Here is a 21214-nt window from a genome sequence, read left to right as displayed (position 1 = left end):
TGCCTTGCAGTCCAAGTGAACACAAGACTCAGTCTACCTCACCTGAGAATAAATTCAAACAATTTAAAACAAGATCAGCTAGAAAATTTTCTGTACTGCTCTGTTTAGATTATTTGATAACCTAGCCATTAGCAGGTAAGCAAACAGAAAGGCGAGAATAGGTATTTAAATCAGTTTGTGACAAAAGCATTTACAGGCCTAGTTCTCATAGTTCTGTAACATAATAATTTGAAAATGGCTTTTTTTGCTGTAGACAAATATATTTTAAAACATGCTTTGAACTGTTTTGGTAGGGCTAATCTTTTTATTTTAAACAGAAACACCTGTACACAACAAATCTACATAAAAGCAGTTAATTTTAGCAGTTTAATGTAAATCGATTACTTTTTATCTCTTTGTTTCTAATTCTATATCTCTTCACGACCCTATTAATACTACCTTTGCACACTGAAAAAATAAGTTACTCTCTAAGATTATCTGCTTAGGAAATCCATTTAGTCCAAACCAGGTTCATTCTGCTAGACCAGCCCTTTTAACAATATCCATTATCCAGTAAGCTGGAAAGGAAACTTTTCTGTTTCATTTGGATATACACTGCACATTAAATAATTAGGCATGATTTGAAGCATGATAAAAAGTGATGCCACTGATACTATCTTACATGTTTAACTCATTTAATGAGATATGCAAACTGACCTTTATCTTTGAAGGTCAGTGCTCTGGAGAATTCTTACTGCATTGTCTCTAGCTATTAAAATTAATATACTTCCACTTTATCTAAAGAAATACAGTAAGATATGAAGCACATCTTAAATTCAAGTAACACTCATTCAAAGACAGGAGGCAATTTTAAATCCATATTTTCAAAGTACATTCAGAGGGCAGTAAGTATAATTAGTGGCATACAACCTAGAACAGTTAAGTGCTTCTGGAAGAAAAAGTTTTTGCTGAACCAATATAAATGCATATCCAATTTTATATGCAGCATCTGAGCAAAAGTCCTTCTTTGGTACTAAGGCCTTAGCTAACTTTAAAGTAATGGGATTTTGCCTCAAATAGCACAGAGTAAAACATATCATGCAGGGGCCTTAAGCCTTCTCCATCACTCACAGAAGAACTATCAGCCAATTTTCAGTCATAAATATTTCTTTAAAAAGAGCAGCCTAAGTTACAACACTGACGGTAGGACTTGTGGAGGCTGCTGTAGTACAGCTCGCTCACTCTCTTTCTGCAAAATAACATTGTTTTTATTGCCCTGCAAATCATAGGCTATTCAAGCAGGTATAAAGAACGTAGTAGACTCAGGATCTCCATTCCGCTCATGCATTCCTGCTGCCTTCGGCTTTCCTGGAAGTGACAAAGTGACAAAATGTCTGAGCGTGTGTGGCAGCTGCACACCAGCTCTCATCAGCCTACTGCAAGCTCCAAGTCACAGGGCAACATCGTGGGCTGGATATAAAACAGACCTGCTTCATGCACCTTGTCAACCATCCTGAGGTCCATTGCAGCTTACTGGTCACATGGATATTGCTATAGGGGGGAGATTTTTTGTAAAGTATACATGACTGCACTACGAAGGTACTTTGTGAACGAACACATTTAAACACTAATTGTGTACTCAAATAACAAGCTTTGGTGCTCTGTCAATGCACTTCATATGTGAAAATCTTACCCTAAGCTTCCACTTAGGTACTCTTTCATTCATTCTTTCATTCATTTTCCCTAACTTCCTGAGTCTGTTTCTTAGGCTCCATAAGCATCATTTAATGAGATGTCCACTGTTATCACAGGGATGATCATTTCAAGCAACACAGAAAGTAAACATTTGCCTTCTGCTGAATTCAATCCTGAGATGACACAAAATATATCTATCAAAGCAATTTAGAAAATAAACATATTCCATAGCCATAATCATACAGCCAGACATATCTAATTGAGTAATCATGAAATAAGAGTTACATCTCAAGCACTACATTTCCTAATTGCAGTTAGGTTTCTCATACCGTCTCTCCGTTTCCCTTATTTCCTAGGGCTGAAATCTCTGCAAGCAGGACAACCCAAAGAGATTCACAGTTTGAACCTGTATAAAGAAACCCCCTCCCCTCTGATAAGTAATTAACCATCTTAAAAATGCATCATATCTGTCACACCCCACAGATTTGAGAAGTAACTTTTGAGTTCTCAGTTTCCACAGCTGATCTCAGACAGGTTACCCGAGAGATATCTTTCTAGAAAAGAAATCCCCAGGAGATACCAAGGAGACTTTGACATGTTTCTTTCTTATCAGGAGACACTATTAGAACAGAATACTATAGTTGTTAGCTTATTAACATAAATTAAGATTTAAATATCTATGGTGTAATGTACTATATAAACAGCTGATAATAATTTCTTCCTATTTGATCAAGAATTATCAATGATTGTTGGGGAAGGGATGGGAGTAAACAGAATACTTTGCTATTTACTCCTGAGATCAGAGGATCCCTCAATTTTAAGAATTATGTTTTGAAAATTTGTCTTAGAGTCAGTAAAGCAATTGATTAACTTTTTCAAAATTGCTACCAGAGTATCCTGAAGAATGAACTCAAGATTAGACAGAGCAGCTTGTGAAAGCTATCAGACATTTATAAGAGAATTGGGCATGAGGAAAACTACCCTGTCAAGCTCTTTTCAAACACCAAATACTAATATAGATTTTTCAATACTAGACAAAGGCAAGCTGTATCAGTGTCTCATATTCAACCTAGCTGGCAAGGACCGTCAAAACTGGTCCACGATTTTTTTGCCAGAAGAAAGAAGAATTTTATGGGCAGAATCCTTATTTTCTAATAGAGAAGAAGAATTATAGTCTACAAAATGCAATTCAACTACGATGTTAATAACCTCATGGGAATTCTGTCTGGCCTTCTCATCCAGTTACATATGGCATTTGTTACGTGTTTTAGACAGTCAAACACTGTTCTACATAATTCTCTCATATTCTTTGAAAACAAGAAGTCTGTGTTATGGGAAGAACAATTTAACCGGATACATGGTGGAATAAATACAGATAATGAAAACAATGTGTAATCTGACCCCTTAAAAAGAAAGCGTATGTGCATTTCCATGGACTTTCTCCCTCCAGAATCTCCATCTTCCACCTATTACAAATGCTAACAGCTATAACATCACTCTAACATCAAAAGAAGCACAACATCAGATTAGAACTTTAAAATGGTACAAGAAGACATGTGTTTCCCCACCTCCTGTTACTCTTTGGTACCAGACTGCAGGAAGGAACTGGAACTAAACGGGAGAAAGCATATTAAGAAAGAGCAAGGAGTCCACACACTTTTCTTCTATTCGTGTCAGCAACTATTTAGAAGAGACATGTGCCCCAAAGAACAGAGTCCTGAGTGCATCTACATTAGTGTTTTAGTTGTGATCAGGAGCATAATTTTGAAGTTAATTCTTCCATTGCCCTCATGAAATGTACTTTAGTTCGTAGAATGGAGTAGTGCTGGAGCACATGAACTGTCTTCTTTTTAGACTAAAATGAATTGGAAGAAAGGCTCCAGAAGTGCATCTAATACATTCCTACCACAAATAGGTATTCGATGCATTAGACTATGCTACAGCTAGTCCAAAGCAAAAAATAAATAAATAAATAAAGAAAGAAAGAAAGAAAGAAAGAAATGCCTTGAAACATGCATAGTGTGGTTGTCAGGTTCCTAGCCACCAACTGTTTTAGTCTGCAGTTCTGCTGGTATTGGTCTGCTCTGCTTGGTAAAGTAGGTATAGTTTAAATGATTGTTGAATGTACATGTCCATAAAGCAACCACAAAACAAGATATCTTGACAGGATTCTGAATTCTCCTAACACAAAACAGATTTCTGCCAACAGAATATGGTGGAATTAATCAGGCCAATTGTACCACTGATCAGCTGAGAATAACGATCAAAGAGGTTACCTTAATAGGGCTCCCATCCGGTGTGAGAACCTCTTCTGAAAGCTCCATCATTTTCAGTGCCATCAGGGCAATGGCTTTAGCATGACTAAGGCTTTTCTTGTGCAGCCCTGCTGCAACACAGTACGCATCACCTATTGTTTCCACCTGCAGCAATTAGACAAATCAAATGTGAAAGTCAGATAATGAGCAGAGATCGCTAACATTAGTTATCTGCAATCAAATAGCATTGCTTAAAAACATGTGCACAAAACATCCATAAAGTAAGCAATTAGACAACAGAACATAATTACCTGAGTTTGCAAACAGGTGCAGTCAAAACCTGACATGTGATTGCATAGTGGTTCATCACCATTATAACCAAAGAAGATCATTATATCTAGAACAATATAAGCCATCAGCTGAGACATGACAACATTTTCCTATTGCAGTAATATAGAAAATTCTGTTTTCCTAAGTAAGAAATCGCTTGCAGCTTTGGTTGGCACTATTCTGGCTGAGCACTTTGCTCTTGGGTAAGAATTGTGCTGCATGTTTATAATTCACAATTATTATTTGCCCAGCTAGAAAAGCAGATTAGGAGGAGAATTACAAGAGGCAAATATCACCATAAAAATAGTGAAGAGTCCATGACTTCTCCACTGGGAGATGGCTATCTCCTGGGGTGGGAGAATTTAAAAATAGGTATTACTGCTATAGACTTTTAACTGAATCTATCTCTATTATTTTCAAACAGGAAATGCTGCCTCTGTCTACTGTGCAGGCTACCTTAGTGTGAGTTCCCTATTTTCAGGCATCAAATTCAGCAGACTGTTCCCTCTGGTCTCTTCAGACAGGCCTTACCTCTCTCTCTCATCCTTGATTTTCTTTAAGGAAAGCTATTCCTCAGGAAGAAGTGGGTGGAAAAGAAATTACAGAAGCCCTCTGGCTCTGGATAAAGGTAGCTTGGGAAATACTGAAAAACCAGAGTTCTGCAGCTTTATTGACAGCATTACGCTTTGTAGTCTGCCTACCCACACACCTGCAGCAGTCTCAGCACACAATCCCTTAACAAATGCCCAAGCAGACTCAACCCTCAAGCATTAGTTTGGTTTCAGCTGCATAACTAATCTGAGTTTCACCTGGCCCACAACACTACAGGAATGGAAGAAAAGGCAAAGATTAATATGAGAAGAAAGTGCGCACTGAGCAAGGAGATATCCAGGGAAACAATAAGGTTGATTCTTCTCTCCACAGGGACTCTGCTAATATTAGTTGATCTGAACCTTCTCAGGTTAATTTTCAGTCCTGATAAATAGTAATTGGAAGCAAGATCTCAAAAAGTAAGCATTATATTTAAATGTACTTAGAGCACGAGTCTGAAACAGCAGTATGAGCAAAGGCTCCCCAGCGTTCAACTTGCAGAAACTGCCACAAGACCTCTGTGAAGTCTGTCTCCTTAGCCTTTCCTGGCGATTGTACCAAAGAAGGACATACACAGGAAACTCAAAATGACATGACTACAGAACAAGAAGAGACAGCTACCAAAGCTCCCTCTTCACATCTGGAAACTCCTAGTAGTGCTTGCACACAGAAAAGCCATGTAAGAGTAACCAATTTTGCTATCTGTCTGACTGCTTAACCCCATCCACTTCTCAGGATCTCTGTCAATGGAAAGCAGAGAGACTGACAGCTCCCTGGAGTTTAGGTCTTCCTTCCAAACACAAATAGATGGGCAAGAACAGAGTGAGAAACACAGAAAGTGTGGAAGAAAGGCATGACCACAAAGATAAAAAGTAGCAGATGTTAAAAAAGACACTATGGATGGAGAAGAAGCAGATGGTCAAAAATCTTCACATCAGAAAGAATAAGGGGAAATCCAAATATCTGGACATTGTCCTCTCTATCACTGTGAATGAACATAGCCAGTTTGAATAGCAATGAAAGGATTACTATAAAAAGAGCAGAGGCTCATCAAATACAAAAATGAGAAGCAAATTCTGTTGTTTGTTGCATGAGTTAATTTCCAAATGACTTTTCCACTGAAGTTAGTGACATTACACCATCGTCAGCAAATACAGATTTGTGAACACACTCTTCCTGTAATGTTCAGACAAACCTATTTATTTTGTTAGCATCTTCCTCTTTGGAAATTTCCATGGCTCTATAAATGAATTTAAGGGTTAAATTGCACTTAGAGAATAGAGCAGCATCGTCAGAGTTTCACTGTGCATGTCTGTGTACTACTAGGAAAATGGGACTCAAGCTGCCTCCCAATAATCTTATTCTGAAAATAAATATGATAATAATACCACTGTAGGACATCCTTTAAAGTGTTTGTCACCATCAAGTTCTTTTGACAGTAATACTGGAGTGTGATGAACCAGGTGAATGATTAGGACTGTTCAGACTGACCCGGTAGTTGAAGCTGGATGTTGTAAGTACTGATAAATTGTTTAATACTTTGCATTCTGTAACTCTATTTTCAGCCACTATTAAGATCTTTTCAAACTAACCATTTAATTTGAAATTTCCATGCTGAGTGTCCCCATTAAACTTTATCTTGGTTCAGTCTTCCTTCAAAAGAAGATTTGGTAACATTTCCAAATTTCTGTGTTTCTTATCCTCCAACTCTTTTTTAAGAAGCTCCAGGGCTTCTTAAAATTCCCTGATTCAGGTTTTTCATGACACCTTTGTTTGGTCCTCTCATATGAGGGCAGTAAAATAGAAGCTATAATCATAGAATTATATAATATAATATAACATATATAATTCAAATTCATTATATATATGAAATATATAATATAATTCAGAATTCCAGGATGGACTGTGAGCCAGATGTTCTCAGGGAAGAAGGGAATTTCTCTCTTCTCAGCTGAGAAGCAACACTGAGACCAGAAAAACAAAACTCTGCTCTTGGCTCAGTCCAAACTTCCTGTTGGATAGATCCTGAAATCACTGTGCATACCAGAGAGTAACTTGCTCCAAAAGTATTCAAGTGAGTATTCAAGAGATGAATAATCTACCATTTGGCAGCTCCAAGGATCTCTTCTAACTACTAGTAGCTAAACTGGCATTATCTTGCTTAACTGAAAAATTGGAAATTCCAGCTGAATGATGTCCTACAGGGTATAAAGCTGGGGTGTTGATTCAGTCGCAGTTCAGAAGCAAAAGTGTGGTGTACTGAAGTAATAGCTCTGTTTCTGTATTATTCCTTGTGAAGGAATGAATGAGCACCAGGCGTTATGTATACGAACTTCTAAAGGTAATGAAGTGTCACGCTCCATTTCACAGGCTTCCTCACACAGGGGAAAAATCCTGCAGTGGCAAGTTTGGAGACTTTCATCTAACACTCAGGAATCTTCTAAGGAATACTCTAAGGAATCTTACTAGCACCTTTTTCAAAGCACCACTTGAAAATAAACCTAAGAAATGTAATCACAGGGGTCACTCTTGTGACATGTCTGAGGTGAAATTTCTACTGCAATCACAAAAATTAAATCCACTGAAAGAAGCAGCTGGAGGGAGAAATGGCTCTAGTTGTAGTTCTGCCTCTCTCAGCAGGTTTACTATAAAAGCTTAATAGATCATTTGGATTAAAATTCTTACAGTTGAGTGCTTGTCGCTGTCTTTTTATTTAAGAGCAGTAAATAAGTGTGTGTGTGTTAGTGTTCGTTCGTTCGTTCGTTCATGCACACACACGCATATATATTTGTGGACAGTAAATGTGGACAGTATGACTTTGGACAGTAAGTATATAAGTATTCTGCAAGGTGCACACTCTTTCTTGAGCAGAGGAAACCTGTAAGTGGTATTTATATGAGGAAAAATATATTACGCTGTTCAAAGGTTATATGGCTTATCATATTAACATGTGTAAATTATCCATATAGCCATATCATACCTATAGGGTTTAAAACTTAGGGTCTATTTACAGCATGTTATTTAGGTTTGGTATGCTACACAATATACACCTCACCAGGTGGTGTGAAAACGTCATCTAGTTTTTATCTGTACAAGCATTCCTTCCTTGCAGTGCTCTAAGCTATATCAATCTGCTCACGTGAAACTGCGGTATCCCAAACTTCCTTTCTAACCCGCACATGACGGCCACCAAGGTGTCACACCTGAGAGCAGTGCAAGAGCATGCCCACTTTATTCTGCTTACTTTCTCCTGCTCTGCTGGTGGAAGTAAGAAAAAACACTGGTGTAAGTGTTCCTCCAGCAGCTTCATGATCTTCCCTGATCTTAGATCCTGGGTCATTTCAGCAAGGGATTTCAGAATATGCCAAGTTCTAATAGAGTTACTAAATATGGATATTTTTCAGCCCTTTCCATGTCCTTCATTTCTTGTTATACTTTTATAGGTTAAGAGATACTTATTTCAAATTCATTCTAATGCATCAAATCCTGCTCATCGTGTCACGAGTTTCTTTTATTTTTATCAACAGAAATATTTATTTCTGCTTAAGTAAGTATGTGTTCATAATCTTTGTAGTTTTAAATTGGCAGAAAACTTGGAATATTAAACAGTTTTTCTCTACTCCAAACCCTGTTTACAGCCACAGAATATAAAATGTATATACTATATTTAGCTAAAGGGAAGCTTATTACTAAACTGTTTCTTATCACTTATGAGCAATCTGCCAATAGTTTGAAATAGTTCTCCAACTGTTGGGAGATATTCTATAAAATTTTGTTTTATATTATTGAAATAATAACAAACAGCAGTTGCAATGATAGCAATTTCCTCTTAAAGAGCTTGAGAGTAAATATATAGAAATAAGGAGCAGGGGAAGGGACAATGGCTTAGCTAATCACAGTTGGATGCTCGTCTTCTTTACATAATTTTTCTCACTGAGAAAAGTAATTCTTCTGCTTTTCTTGTTTGTCTGTTTTCCATAAGTGCTATTCTCCATCTTAAAATATCTGCTTTTTCTTTCATCTATTACCTATGCATGTTCCCCCTCTTCTCACCAAATACAGACACTGTCTTCTAGGTGTATGCAGTGTGTGCTGATTAGTTAATCTTTTCAAAATACAGTATGTGAGAACACTACCTGTAATTTTACAGAGTAAATGTATCTGCCTTTTCTGTCAAAATTCCTGCTTCTTTCCCTAATTACATTATTAGCCTTCTCATCAAGTTTGCAGATGATGGCAATTTCGGGGAGGCAGTCAACATGCTCAGAGGCAGGACTGCCATCCGGAGGGACGCGGACAGGCTGCAGAAATGGGCCAACTGGAACCTCATGAAATGCAACAAGGGCAAATGCAATCTCCTGCACTTGGGATGCAAGAACCCCTGCAAAAACACTGGGGTCCAACTGCCTGGAGAGCAACTCTCCAGGAAAGGCCCAGGGGTCCCATGGGCTGATATATCTATACATCAGGGTGCCAGGTGGGCAGTGAGCTGGATGTGAGCCAGTAGCATGCTCTAGCAGCAAAGGCCAACAGCACCTTGGGCTGTATGAACAGGGGCAGAGCCAAAGATCAAGAAAGGGATTATCCCCTTCTGCTCAGCGCTTACTAGATCATGTTTAGATACTACATCCAGTTTGGAGATTTTGTTTTGGTTTTGATTTTGTTCACCCTCAGTAAAAAGAAGACACGGACAAGTTCAAGAGAGGGCCACCAAGATGGCTGGAGTACTGGAGATTGAGTAAGACCTCTGAGAAGAGGCTGGGAAAGCTGGGCTTGTCCAGCCTGGAGCAGAGATGACTTCAGGTGCACCTGACAGCAGCCCTCAGCACCTGCAGGGAGGTCATCAAGCAGATGGAGCCAGGCTCTTCACATTGGTGTGGGGCAGAAGATGCAAAGCAATAGGTATAAATGGAAGTGGGGAAGGTTCAGACTGAATATAAAAACTTTCTTCCTATGAGGACAGTCAGGCAGTGGCACAGGTTGCACAAAGAGGTTGTGCGGTTTTTGGGGAGTTTCAAGTCCCAAGTGGATCAAGCCCTGAGCAATCTGGTCTGACCTCAGAGCTGACCTTGCTTTGAGCAGGAGGCTAGACCAGAGACCTCCTGGAGGCTCTCCCAGCCTGAATTACCCGTGATCCTGTGACTATTACTGATAGCTATCCACACTTCTGTTTTGCAATTTGTATAGAAACACAAACTAGGATTATCACTGAAAAGGGGCAGTGAGGCATCTCTATTTTTCCTGTCTGCGTATCAGAGACCTAGATTTGAGCCCTTTTCTACAGCAGCTGTAGTGAACAGAATGTAGTTAAAAGTAGTTCTCTGTCATATTGTATTATAAACCCTAGTGGCATATGCCAGAGTGAGCTAAGTGTCTATAGAGGCTTGTATCTAGCTCTCTCCATAATTATATAAATAAAAACATAAAAGAAGAAATTCTGGAATATTTTTTAAATATTTCATATGGTTGTTCTGGAAGACCATGAAACCCTATGATGAAAGACCTAAGAGGACATCTTCCAGAGCCAAGGCACAGGCTGAGACGAGAACAATGATGGGAGAGACTCACAGAAGTAACAAATAATGATAGATTCAAGATTCTATTACATATTTCTCTCAAAAGACATTCTTCATGAGCTAAAATATTGTGTTAAATTCCTACAATTCATTTATCTCAAAAGAAAACAGCATGCAGCTTTGCACAGCAACCTGTTTTAATGCACAGTTCCAGCTTAATTAAATGTTAAATGAGGATATGACAAGAAAAGCAATTTCTGAACTATACTACACACAAGAATGAAGACAATTTATCATCTATACAGGCCTAGGTACTACGGACTTTGCTTCTAGAGAGTTGAGATGTCAGTATCCTTTACAGGTTAGGAAAGAAGGAAGCCTGTGAAACTTAGGACCACCAGATCTTACTCAGACAGAAATAATTTTGCAATCTTTTTGAAGAGCAATCAAATAGTTTTGTGGACAGTGAGAATTTTTATAGATACATCAGCAAATACATTGATAAAGAATATAATCCTTGTTTCCAGGATAAAAATCTCAAATTGTAAAGGTTAAAAGGAAGTCTGCCATAAGTACCTGATATTTCATAATTAGTTAATAGGAGGCTTTTTGTACTTCTTCCTCTTAAAGTTCCCATGCTCACAACTGTCAAAGACAGACCATTATAATGCATTAGTTATGGCAGCGCCTACTGTTATCCAAACTTTAATTAGATGATACTCTGTATCTCCAACATATCTATTAGCTACATTGATAATTATCTGAAATTTCAATTGTCCAAATGTTTTCTGTCTTCCTTGACATTTAGGTAATTGAGGTTATACTCCAGTCACTGAGTTTTTCCCTCAGTCCTGTTTCTTTTAATTCCAGGAAGAAAAGTCTGCTGCACAAATTATATTGGAAAAATTAAAGCTGCAAACTGTCCATATTTTCCCATCTGTTCATAACGTAGCATTTAAACTGCCTAAGGAAACATTCAAGCAATAGCAAAATATAACTTTTTATCCCCCCCTCTTGGCAATAGCACTAATGAAATAGGGGCAGCTGGGGGACAGGGGCTAGGGGGAGGAGAGGTGCTCTTTTGTGACCTAATTTCCTATGTGTTTTTCTCCATTTCTTCAGTAAATCCTGCTCATTTTCAGCCAAAATCACTTTCCCCTGGTTGCAGGACAGGAGAGGGAAAGATAGATAGTGAGAGAGGGACAGAAACAGTGAGAGAGAGAGAGAGAGAAAAAAAAAAGAGAAAAAGAGAGGAGGGAAGGAAGGAAGGGAGGGAGGAAGAAGGAAAGGAAAAGGAAAAAAGGAAGAAAGGGAGGAAGGAAAAGAAAGAAAGGAAAAAATAAAGGAAAAGAAAGGAGGAAGGAAAGGAGAGAGGGAGGGAGGCAGACAGGGAAAGAATATACTGTTATGCAATATTTCTGTGTATTTTAATAAATATAACTTCATTGCTCAGCTGAGCCACAGACAGACACAATGTTTGAAGCTGCAACACACCTGTTTTCCCCAGCGATCACCTAGCAGATTAGTGTCTGTCAGGATGTCAGCCTTTCTTTATCTTTCTCTAGTGATTGTCAATATAATTACCACCTCAGTTTCCTTGGTTGATGAAATGATGTTTACTTTTCTCTTCTTAGCTGAAAGTGAGCACTATAGTGAAGGATTCTTGAATACTCTGTTGCTTCTTACAGCCAAATCCTGCATGTTATTGATTGTTTCAACTGGAGCGAGCAATAGGTAGTTTTTCGCACAGAGATCATCAGATTATTTTGCAAAAGTCATGGAAAGTCTAGCCTTGAACTAATCACCGAAGTATTCTAAGGGACCGTACTGAGAGATAGTCTGATCCTTACGCTCAGTGGTGATGGGAGTTCTTCCAGTGCCAATATAATGTGATGCAATAAAGTCCTGAAAGAAATAACTTGGATTGATGCTGACTCCAGGAGAGAAATTAAAATGCAACAGAACTTCATTTTTCTCGATCAGATACACTCTAGGCATTAAATAATGTAATACAGCCAAATTAATAATAAAAATAAAGCAGATGAAGAGAGATATAGATGGTAAAAGTAGAGAAGAAGTAATATTTCAAGCACATCTGGCATAGTCTGTAAGTTGATGAGGTGATATGAGTGAGATTCATCTCACCTAATTAGAGACATATACATTATATAGTCACCTGAATCTGAGTTAGTAACTCTTGGTTCTCTTTATAATCAATGGACAGAAATAGGATGTCTAGCATGCAATTCAGCTCAACTGTTCTAACCACCTTCTTTGGGATAAGGTGAATCTCACACTAAAAAAGATTCACTCTTGCCCTATAGAAGCATATTTTCCGCCGTTCACTTTGAGGATAGTTTAAATGATTAGTTCTGTATTATAAATTGTATAGTTTCACCTTCTCTGTCTCTGTACTACAAAAGACAGTCCTAATGAGACCATGTGAAGAGGCAGAAAAGTAGAAAGACCATAGAAGGTCACAGAGGCAGAAGAATTTTTGAAGAAACAAACAGAGCAAATTCTGGGAAACCAGATAGTCCTTCAGGAAAGCTGATTTCTAGACAGATAAATGAACCAGTGGAAAGCCGTCCTACACTCCATCTGTCACGTTCCCTTCCACTCTTAAAGATAAATCTACGCTCAGAACAGGGGTTATTAGAGAATATGAAGTTTAAAAAAATCATATGGTTACAATAACAACAAAATTAATGACCTTTTTTTTATTAATTTTGCTTTGAAGATCTGGAAACTGTTCCTCAATGAATAATAATATAAGAATAAGGTGTGCCCCGGCTATATCTTAGTCAATGTGAGTTTCATGTACACTCTTAATCTACGATTTACTGGAACACACCTTAGCTTCCTGTACATCTAGATTGCATTTCCATGGGAATTAGCATGTTTCTTAAGTCTTTCTTAAGAGAGACATGGAGCTACTGGAGAGAGTCCAGCATAGGACTACAAAGATGATCAGAGGGCTGGAGCATCTGCCCTGTGAGGAACGGCTGCGAGAGCTGGGCCTCTTCAGCCTGCGGAAGAGAACACTGAGGGGGATCTTATCAATGTGTACAAGTACCTGAAGGGAGGGTGTCAAGGGGACAGGGACAAACTCTTTTCAGTTGTCCCAAGTGACAGGACAAGAAGCAATGGGCAGAAATTGAAGCACAGGAAGTTCCGCCTGAGCATGAAGGGGAATTTCTTCCCTGTGAGAGTGACGGAGCACTGGAGCAGGTTGCCCAGAGAGGTTGTGGAGTCTCCTTCTGTGGAGATCTTCAAGGCCTGGCTGGATGCAACCCTGTCTAAAATGTTCTAGGTGACCCTGCTTGGGCAGGGAGGTTGGACTAGATGATCTCCAGAGGTCCCTTCCAACCTTACTGATTCTGTGAGTCTGTGAAATCTCATCACAGTATGGAGCCAAGATTCAGGATGGAAGTGTACATGGAACTGGATGGTGGGAAGTGTTCCCAAGTACTATAGTATAGACCTATATCTTCCCAAATATTTCATTATCCCATTTATCCACACTCATTCCATCTGCAAGACAGCAGTATATGATACCTCAAAACTATATTTTTCTTTTAAGAATGCTGAAATGTCTTCCTTCTAAAGAAATGCAGTAAAATTTATCCTTAAGACAAAATTCTTGCAAATTTTAACTCTCGGTAAGAAACCTTTGAAGTCATTAGTATCTCCCAACGAACTTTGCTTTCATCTATTCTCTGTCCTAAGTTTTAGAGTAGGAAAATTATGAAAAGGCTCTGATATATGATAAAGTGGTTCTTCAGGATTAGGGCTTCATTACTCCTGTTCAGGATTTCTATCTCAGCACCAAACAAGATACATTTTTATCTGGTATGAGACAAAGACTGAAGAAAGGGGAGATTATCTCCTCTCTAGCTTTATACTCTTAGTTTCTAGAAATCAGCAGTATCAGCACTCACCACAAGAAGTAATTTATTTCACTTCATATTCTATATCAAGATGTCATTGACATATCCTATATTCCTTTCTACCCAAATTCTTCTCCTAAATACATTTTTGCATCTCAGTAATTACTTTACAATTCTGTCATTCAGGATGATATTCCACCATTTTGTGATTCAGGATTCATACTACCTAAATGTCCTGCTACAGATGACTAAAATTTGGTAAGGCAAGTTTTCACTTAATTGACTGCTTCCACGCCTAACTGGTAGCTTGATATACAAGATGCCTTCCCATGTTGTCATCAACAGGTTTTTTTCAGAAAGGGCCAAGGACCTGTTTTATCTGACCCACAATGGCCAAAGATAGGGGAGGCTTAGCCTATGAAGATTTTTTTTTCAAAAGACTCTAAGTGAAGTATTATCTCCTCACTCAACACTCACGCCATGTCTTGGAACATGCACTATGGGTGCATATTCCTGCTCCCAGAAAGCACCCAAGCACCCGACAGAGGTTGCATGGGTATATTGACTGTTACTGCCATTTGTTTGTCAGCAGCAGCAGCAAGAGCCTGTTTAGTCCACAAAATCCTGCATTTTGGCATGCCCATTTTGGCATGCAGGTCAGAGGTTTTATGAATCATAAATGAGAGGCAGAGGTGAAGAATTTTGGGCAGTCTGTGGTGAAAGACATGAAGAGGTCACTTAATTTGAAATAGACTGTTTAAATAGATCCAAGTATCTCCTTCATTTTCTACCTTAGTGTTTCAGTCTCTCAGCTTCTGCCTCTCAACTTTTCCAAATTACCTCCTAAGCAGTGAAACCTTGCACCTAAGTTTCAAGGTATCTCTGCAATGCTTTTATGACGCTGCACTCTGCTTTTGAACACAGTTCAGAAGCATTCAGTATATGAAAACCCCTCCCATGTGAACAGGAATGGATTCCAAGTGTCTGTCTACTGAAGCTCAGAAATCTGTTCATCTGGTAAGGCTAATTTTTAAAAGAAATGTCTCCTTTCCCGAGAGCCTAATTATGAAGCAATTGCTCTTACCAGGCCTGAGGGCATTTTATTTTTAGCAAATTTAATGATGCTGCATGCTGGCAGGTTCAGGAGCATTTTGCAGGAAGACTTTTATTCAAACTTCTTTCTGTAACACCTACTTAGCAATCTTAAGTATAAATCTTTCAGTATCCAATATAAGGAGGAATTCTTTCATCTCCGCAGTAATCCACAGAGTACTGTTTTCCTTAGAAAAGGAAAAGAGACAACTAGTACCTGCTGTGTAGACATAATAATCAGTGTTTAAATTTTTTTTCTCTAGTGAAAAGAGATGCGTACAGCAAGACTAATAGTTTTCATGATGTCAGCATCAGGTTTGCACACAGCAGTCACGGAATGCATAGGTCATAGTGCTTAAATGGTTTATCTCTTTTCATAAGTAAGTATGAAATTGCAAAAATCACACCAGATATGTATGATGAGTAGAAAATGTCCTGGCTAGCATTCTACCTGCCATCAGGTAGCTGTAATGTCAAACTAAATAACTGTCTAACAAGATAAGCAAATATTAAAATAATTATAAATAACTTAAGATACACATTTCAGTCTGATGTGACTGCTCTTCTCCAGAAGTCAGAGTGGTGGCCTTAGTTTGCAGTAGCTAGCCCTAGCATTAAAACTACTTCTAAACAACAACACCTTCATCAAAGTTACATGAGCTTTCATTTATCTGCCTTAAAATTCATACATCAGCTAGTTTCTCCTAACTTTCCTGAGCATCCTCCATATTCATTTAAGAATTCAAGGTCCAGCTTATGAATTATATTTAAATGTACGGAAACGCTGCATCACAGAGGGCTCAAGTATATGAAGGGCCAGCTTGTCCAAGTTGTGCCATGTATATTCTGTCTGATCTGAGGTAGTATTGGGCTGTTTAAATGGAAATAGCTTAAACTGATGGAAACTGAAATAAATTTTCTCCAATCTCTCCAATGAACACAGATAATGGAAGGCAGAAAAATTTGAAACAAGAAAACAAAAGACTTAGATACTAAAGAAAAATTTTGAAAATTGTAGCCTCAGGGAAATTTGCCTGCTGTGGCAGGCATGCTCTTGCCCATAGTTCCTTCTTTCTCAGCTACTATATCTGGGCTTGACATGCTCATTTCAATGGAATGGGAAACCCCAAAAGAGGATGATCTTCTAGGTCCCGTTGAGACAAAAGTCAAGATGTGACCAGGGTTCGCACACAAACTCAGATCTTTGGAAGCAGTCCCAGGGCTTGCAGTTTACACATAGGCTTTAAAGCTCGAAAGTAACTTGAGAGAAAAGGAAGGCAATACTTATAAACAAGTCTCCTGCTCAAGTAAGAGAAATGTGGAAGGAGAGAGACAAGAGAAACAGAGAGAAAGAAACACATACAAAGAGGATATTCCTGACAAAGAAATGATATATAGAAGCAGAGTTCCTAGACTCTTCAAAGGATTCTTGAGTGATGAATTGCCTAGAGCAGAGTTATATACACAGATACCTTAGTGCTTTGTGCAGATCTGTATGTTTAGAAAGTAAAGAGTGACTTTTCTGGAGTCTGTATGTCTATTTGCTTTATTTGCGCATCTCCCTAAAAAGAGAAAGTGTAAATCATCCTCAAGACTGGAGAAAAATATATGCCTAAAGTAATGGGAAATCTTGAAACACACTGGAGCTCCTCAGTGATGATACACCAGTTCTACAAGGGGATTCTAGGCAGAAATAAATCTTTGTTTTTCTTTTTTTCTTTGTCTACTGAACCCAAGAACACTTCTGTGTTCTCAAGAAAACATAGGTTCCCCAGCTTTGTCCTGACTTCATCCTGGAGTAAGACATAGTGATTGGCCAGCAAGTAAGTTCACAGAAGGGAGGGTTCAAGAAGTAAGTCAAGACTACAGCCTGCACAGGGCAAGGAGAATACAACAGGTCAGGAGTTCTCTGTGGTAGGACCTGAGCAGAGCAGCCTGCTGAAAGGGCAGCTCTACCAGGCAAGGTAGCACCACGCAGAGACAGGTTGCGTGTGATGGAAACTTTACTATCCGTTCAAAATTCCCACTGATTTAAACTAACAGCAAGAAGTAACACCTATTACACTGGTAATCCCCAAACATGGACCTATTTATCTTAAAAAAAGATATATTTTATGTATATAATATTGCTTATCCAAGAGTATCACTATAGCCTACATATTTTAATTCAGTTTAATAATCTTCATTCTGCAGAAGATTAAACTGAAGCTAAAGAAATTTCAGTGCTTCACAAAATGGTCATGTAGTTGCATAGAATTTACAAGGTTAAAACTGAGGAAGTGATGGAAAGGGAAAAAATAATGGCTATAGATTTTTTAAGAAAAATTGCAAATTATAGTTCTTAATTTATGAAATATAAAGCCTGGAAGACCTCAGAATAGTCAAGCTCAGGAGTCCCTGCCATTACAGTATTCTTTGGTCACTACAGCACCAGATGTTAAGCTTAAACGTATATATATGTGTGTATACATACAAGTACCTGTTTCCAAGGAAGGGATAGTGAACACACTGAGAAAGTATTGGTATTTTCTACTTATTTAACTAAAAATAAACACTGATTGCTCTAACATAATGTGAACATAAAAAATTTAAGTGACATTTTTAGAAAATGTGAATTTGGGTTCCCAAAATCATTATATCACAAGCTCAATATAAGCAACTATTTTTGGAACCGGTGTTAGCTTCTACTGACTACAGGATAGTTTAGCTGGATGACTTAGCTGTAGAATCCTGTTCCAGCACTTAGCTCATAACCAACAGGAGCTCAGATACAAACAGGTTGAAACAAAACAACCAAAACAAACAAAGCAGCTAACCAGTATATGCTTTACCCAAAGCAGTCGCTTTCACAATTTACTGAAATCTTATCTTTCCCAATATATCTGCTTCTGGAATCCACATTTCTATTTCCATGTTCAGAGACAAAAACTTATCAAGAGTCTCTAGTCTTTAGAGTTGCATCTACATTGCTTTGATTTGCATACTCTGCTCAAGAACATCTTTTATCTCTTATTTTTCAGTTTCAGGCTAAATAAGATTAGTTCAAATATCAGGCAGCTCTAGTTTCCAAAGGCAGGGTACGTACTCAGTCTTTCCTCATCCCCTCCCATGAGAGTGTCCCTCTTGTCTTTTTATCCCAGCTGTATGTAAGCAGATTCTTTCTAAAATTTCTCTCTTAAAAAATAAAGACTCTCACATATTGCTAGCACTTTCCCCCAGGCTCTTATCACTGTGCATCTCAATCACTGCAATGTTATTCCTTAGCCTGGACAAACATAATCTGTTACCTCTAGTATCTATTCAAAATGCTGCTGTAAAGTCCATTTTTTGAGGCTATCATTTGACTAAGTCATTCACACCTGTGCATCCCTCCACTGGATACCCTTTCCCCATTTAATCAATTATAGCTGCTTACTTCCATTTCTAAGACATTTCAAACTCTAATGATTTCCCTTTCAGCCCTTCTGCAAGCATTTCTTATTCTGTATCCAATAGCTCATTATGTTTGCCCTCCACTTCCTACTTGTTAAATGTGAGCATCTTTATGCTTCTTTCTGTGCAATACTTCTCTATAAACATCTCTGAATGAATAGTATGAAACAATGGAAAATTATTACTTTCATTACATGCATTGTCTGAGTCCTAGATTAGAAGCACTGAGGTTCTGAATTCAAAATGCTATGAAGTAAAGCTGTTTGAATAATTCACAGCATGGAATTTATTTAATGAATTTTGCTTCATTTTCTGTTTACAAAAAGATGAATTTGTTATTCAGAAGTACTCTCCAAATAATCTTTGCAAATTATTCTTGCCATGTTGCTTAAACGCAAGTAAATTTGAAAATTGGTCTGTTTAGACTTATATATAGGTCACATGATAAATTTCTGTAGCCTAGTTTCAGGACTATAACTTAGAGGCAGGCTGTGAGTACAAATACTGGTGATTATAGATCCAAAATTCACTGTTTGACAATAATTTCTAAAATAATAGTTGTTGTGGTGGTGAACATTTCTACCAGTAAATTTAGCTTCCACAATATCATCTGAAACAAAGGAGAGAGAGAGATAAACACAAAAGCTATTTTTATTTTAAAATGCAAATGTTTTTTTTTTTTTTTCAAAAGAATTGTCGTTTTGTTTTAAACTTAGTTCTCTAAGGGAAGGAACTTCCACGCCTGAGTTTCTTGTTTTTCTGTAATGCCTAGCTGATTCACTTAACCCCATAGTAACTTTTCTTAGACTCCTGGTTAAAAAAACATTTGAAAAAAAGACTCGGGGGAAAAAAAAAAAAAAAAAAAAAAGGTGGCGAGTTCAAAGACATCAGCTTCCTAGAAGTTCGGGGAAAATCCATCTCTGTATGGAAAGGGGATCGTCAGAACAGCGTCGCCAGCGGCGGCACTGGCGGCAGCAAGCCCTCGGCGGCGGCCCCCAGCGCTGCCATCCGCAAGCGGGGCACCCACCCGCACCTCCCCACTAGCCACAGCGCCTGCCGCGGGCCTGGGGGCTGCGTAGGGCAGCAGAGGGGGCCGCGGGGAGATTCAGGGCGCACGGGGGAGCAGGGAGACGGAGGGAAACCTGGGACGAAGGGATCTGAGAGAGCATTACTAAAGCAGTAAAGTTCAAAGGCAATACAGAGGGAAAAGTGGAGAAAGGGTGTGAGAGGTGTAAGACATCCTTCTGTAGAAAAATAGGCTTTGTTCATTCCCCTGCTTGTGCAATTACATGGAGGTTTTAATTTTGGGGGGTACTTTTTCCTATTCTGGATGTATAAATCTTATCTTGCCTGTCTCAGCAGCTATAACCTTATTTCACTGGTCAGGACAATGCCATTATGCAGTGGCACAGAGTTAGGTGAAAGGCAATAAACCATGATCTAAATGGCATAGTATTCATGATTTATGTATAAATATTCCTTCTTAGTGTTCTCACAGGACTCAACCAACTAACTTTCCTTCCAAACAGGTCAGGGAGTTTGAGATACTGCATTTCCTATTCCCATGCAACTATAGCTTTCAACAAAGAATGCCTTGAATGCCTCAAAACAGTTAACTAAAATTAATCATCTGGGAAAACACTAAATACATCCATGTACCAGATACAGCCTGTGAAACAAGGTCACTAGATACTGTTTTTGACTGAGGGTCAAAAATTCTTCCAGGCCCGCTCAGAGCTGGGTTCAGCTCCAGTGCCGGCAGCGGATACAAACCCGGATCAAACTTCCAATCCTTTCTTGCTGTATCGCCACAGCAATTTGCGAACGAGGGTTCGTGCCTCTCCTTGTTTCCCTCTCCCTACGTGCTGTTTGGCTTTTGACCAGAAGTCAAGAACACCAGCCTCTAGCGTAGGAGCACAAAACTTACTCACAATTTGATCTCTTCCTCCAGTAAACTGTCCCGCCAACCGTCTCCCATACCATGTACAGTTCTTTTTGCAGTACCTATTGTAACTTCACAGCAACAACAGTAGTTATTACTTAAGTAGATAATGAGAATTATTAGGTGCCTTTTAAAGTGCGTCGAGGCTAAAAATTAAAGGGATAGAACTCCTGCGTAGACTTCTTCTCTATAGCCTATCAACAAATACTGTTTGGAACGGCTGAAAACTGCTGATTTCAGATGGAAAATAATTTCAATATATAATTTTATAACTAGATTTCTTTTCTTTGGTGCAGTGCTGGCATCATTTTTTTAAGAAATTTGCTCTACTTTACCTATTATAACATTAAAATATATTCTATATTCAACACATTGTCTATGGATTTCACAGAATCATTTCATAGAAATAGAGCTTAGATGCATTTGTCAAATTCTGTCTCCCCTCTTTTTTCTCTCAAATACATAGTGGACTTCACCTCTGAAGAGATGAAA

General features: G+C 38.5%; 1 protein-coding gene across 1 annotated transcript in view; it reads right to left on the bottom strand.

Moving 5' to 3' along the window:
• Window positions 1-21214, bottom strand: part of GUCY1A2 (guanylate cyclase 1 soluble subunit alpha 2) — a 155602-nt gene that overhangs the window by 43076 nt on the left and 91312 nt on the right. The window contains exon 6 of the mRNA XM_062577541.1: window positions 3951-4094. Within this exon, the coding sequence (XP_062433525.1) occupies window positions 3951-4094 (144 nt within the window). The remainder of the gene's footprint in view (window positions 1-3950; window positions 4095-21214) is intronic.

Source organism: Rhea pennata, chromosome 1 (genome assembly GCF_028389875.1).
Source record: "Rhea pennata isolate bPtePen1 chromosome 1, bPtePen1.pri, whole genome shotgun sequence".
NCBI lineage: Eukaryota > Metazoa > Chordata > Aves > Rheiformes > Rheidae > Rhea > Rhea pennata.
The sequence above is the reverse complement of the archived record's forward strand: the minus strand, read 5'-3'. Positions and strand labels throughout refer to the sequence as shown.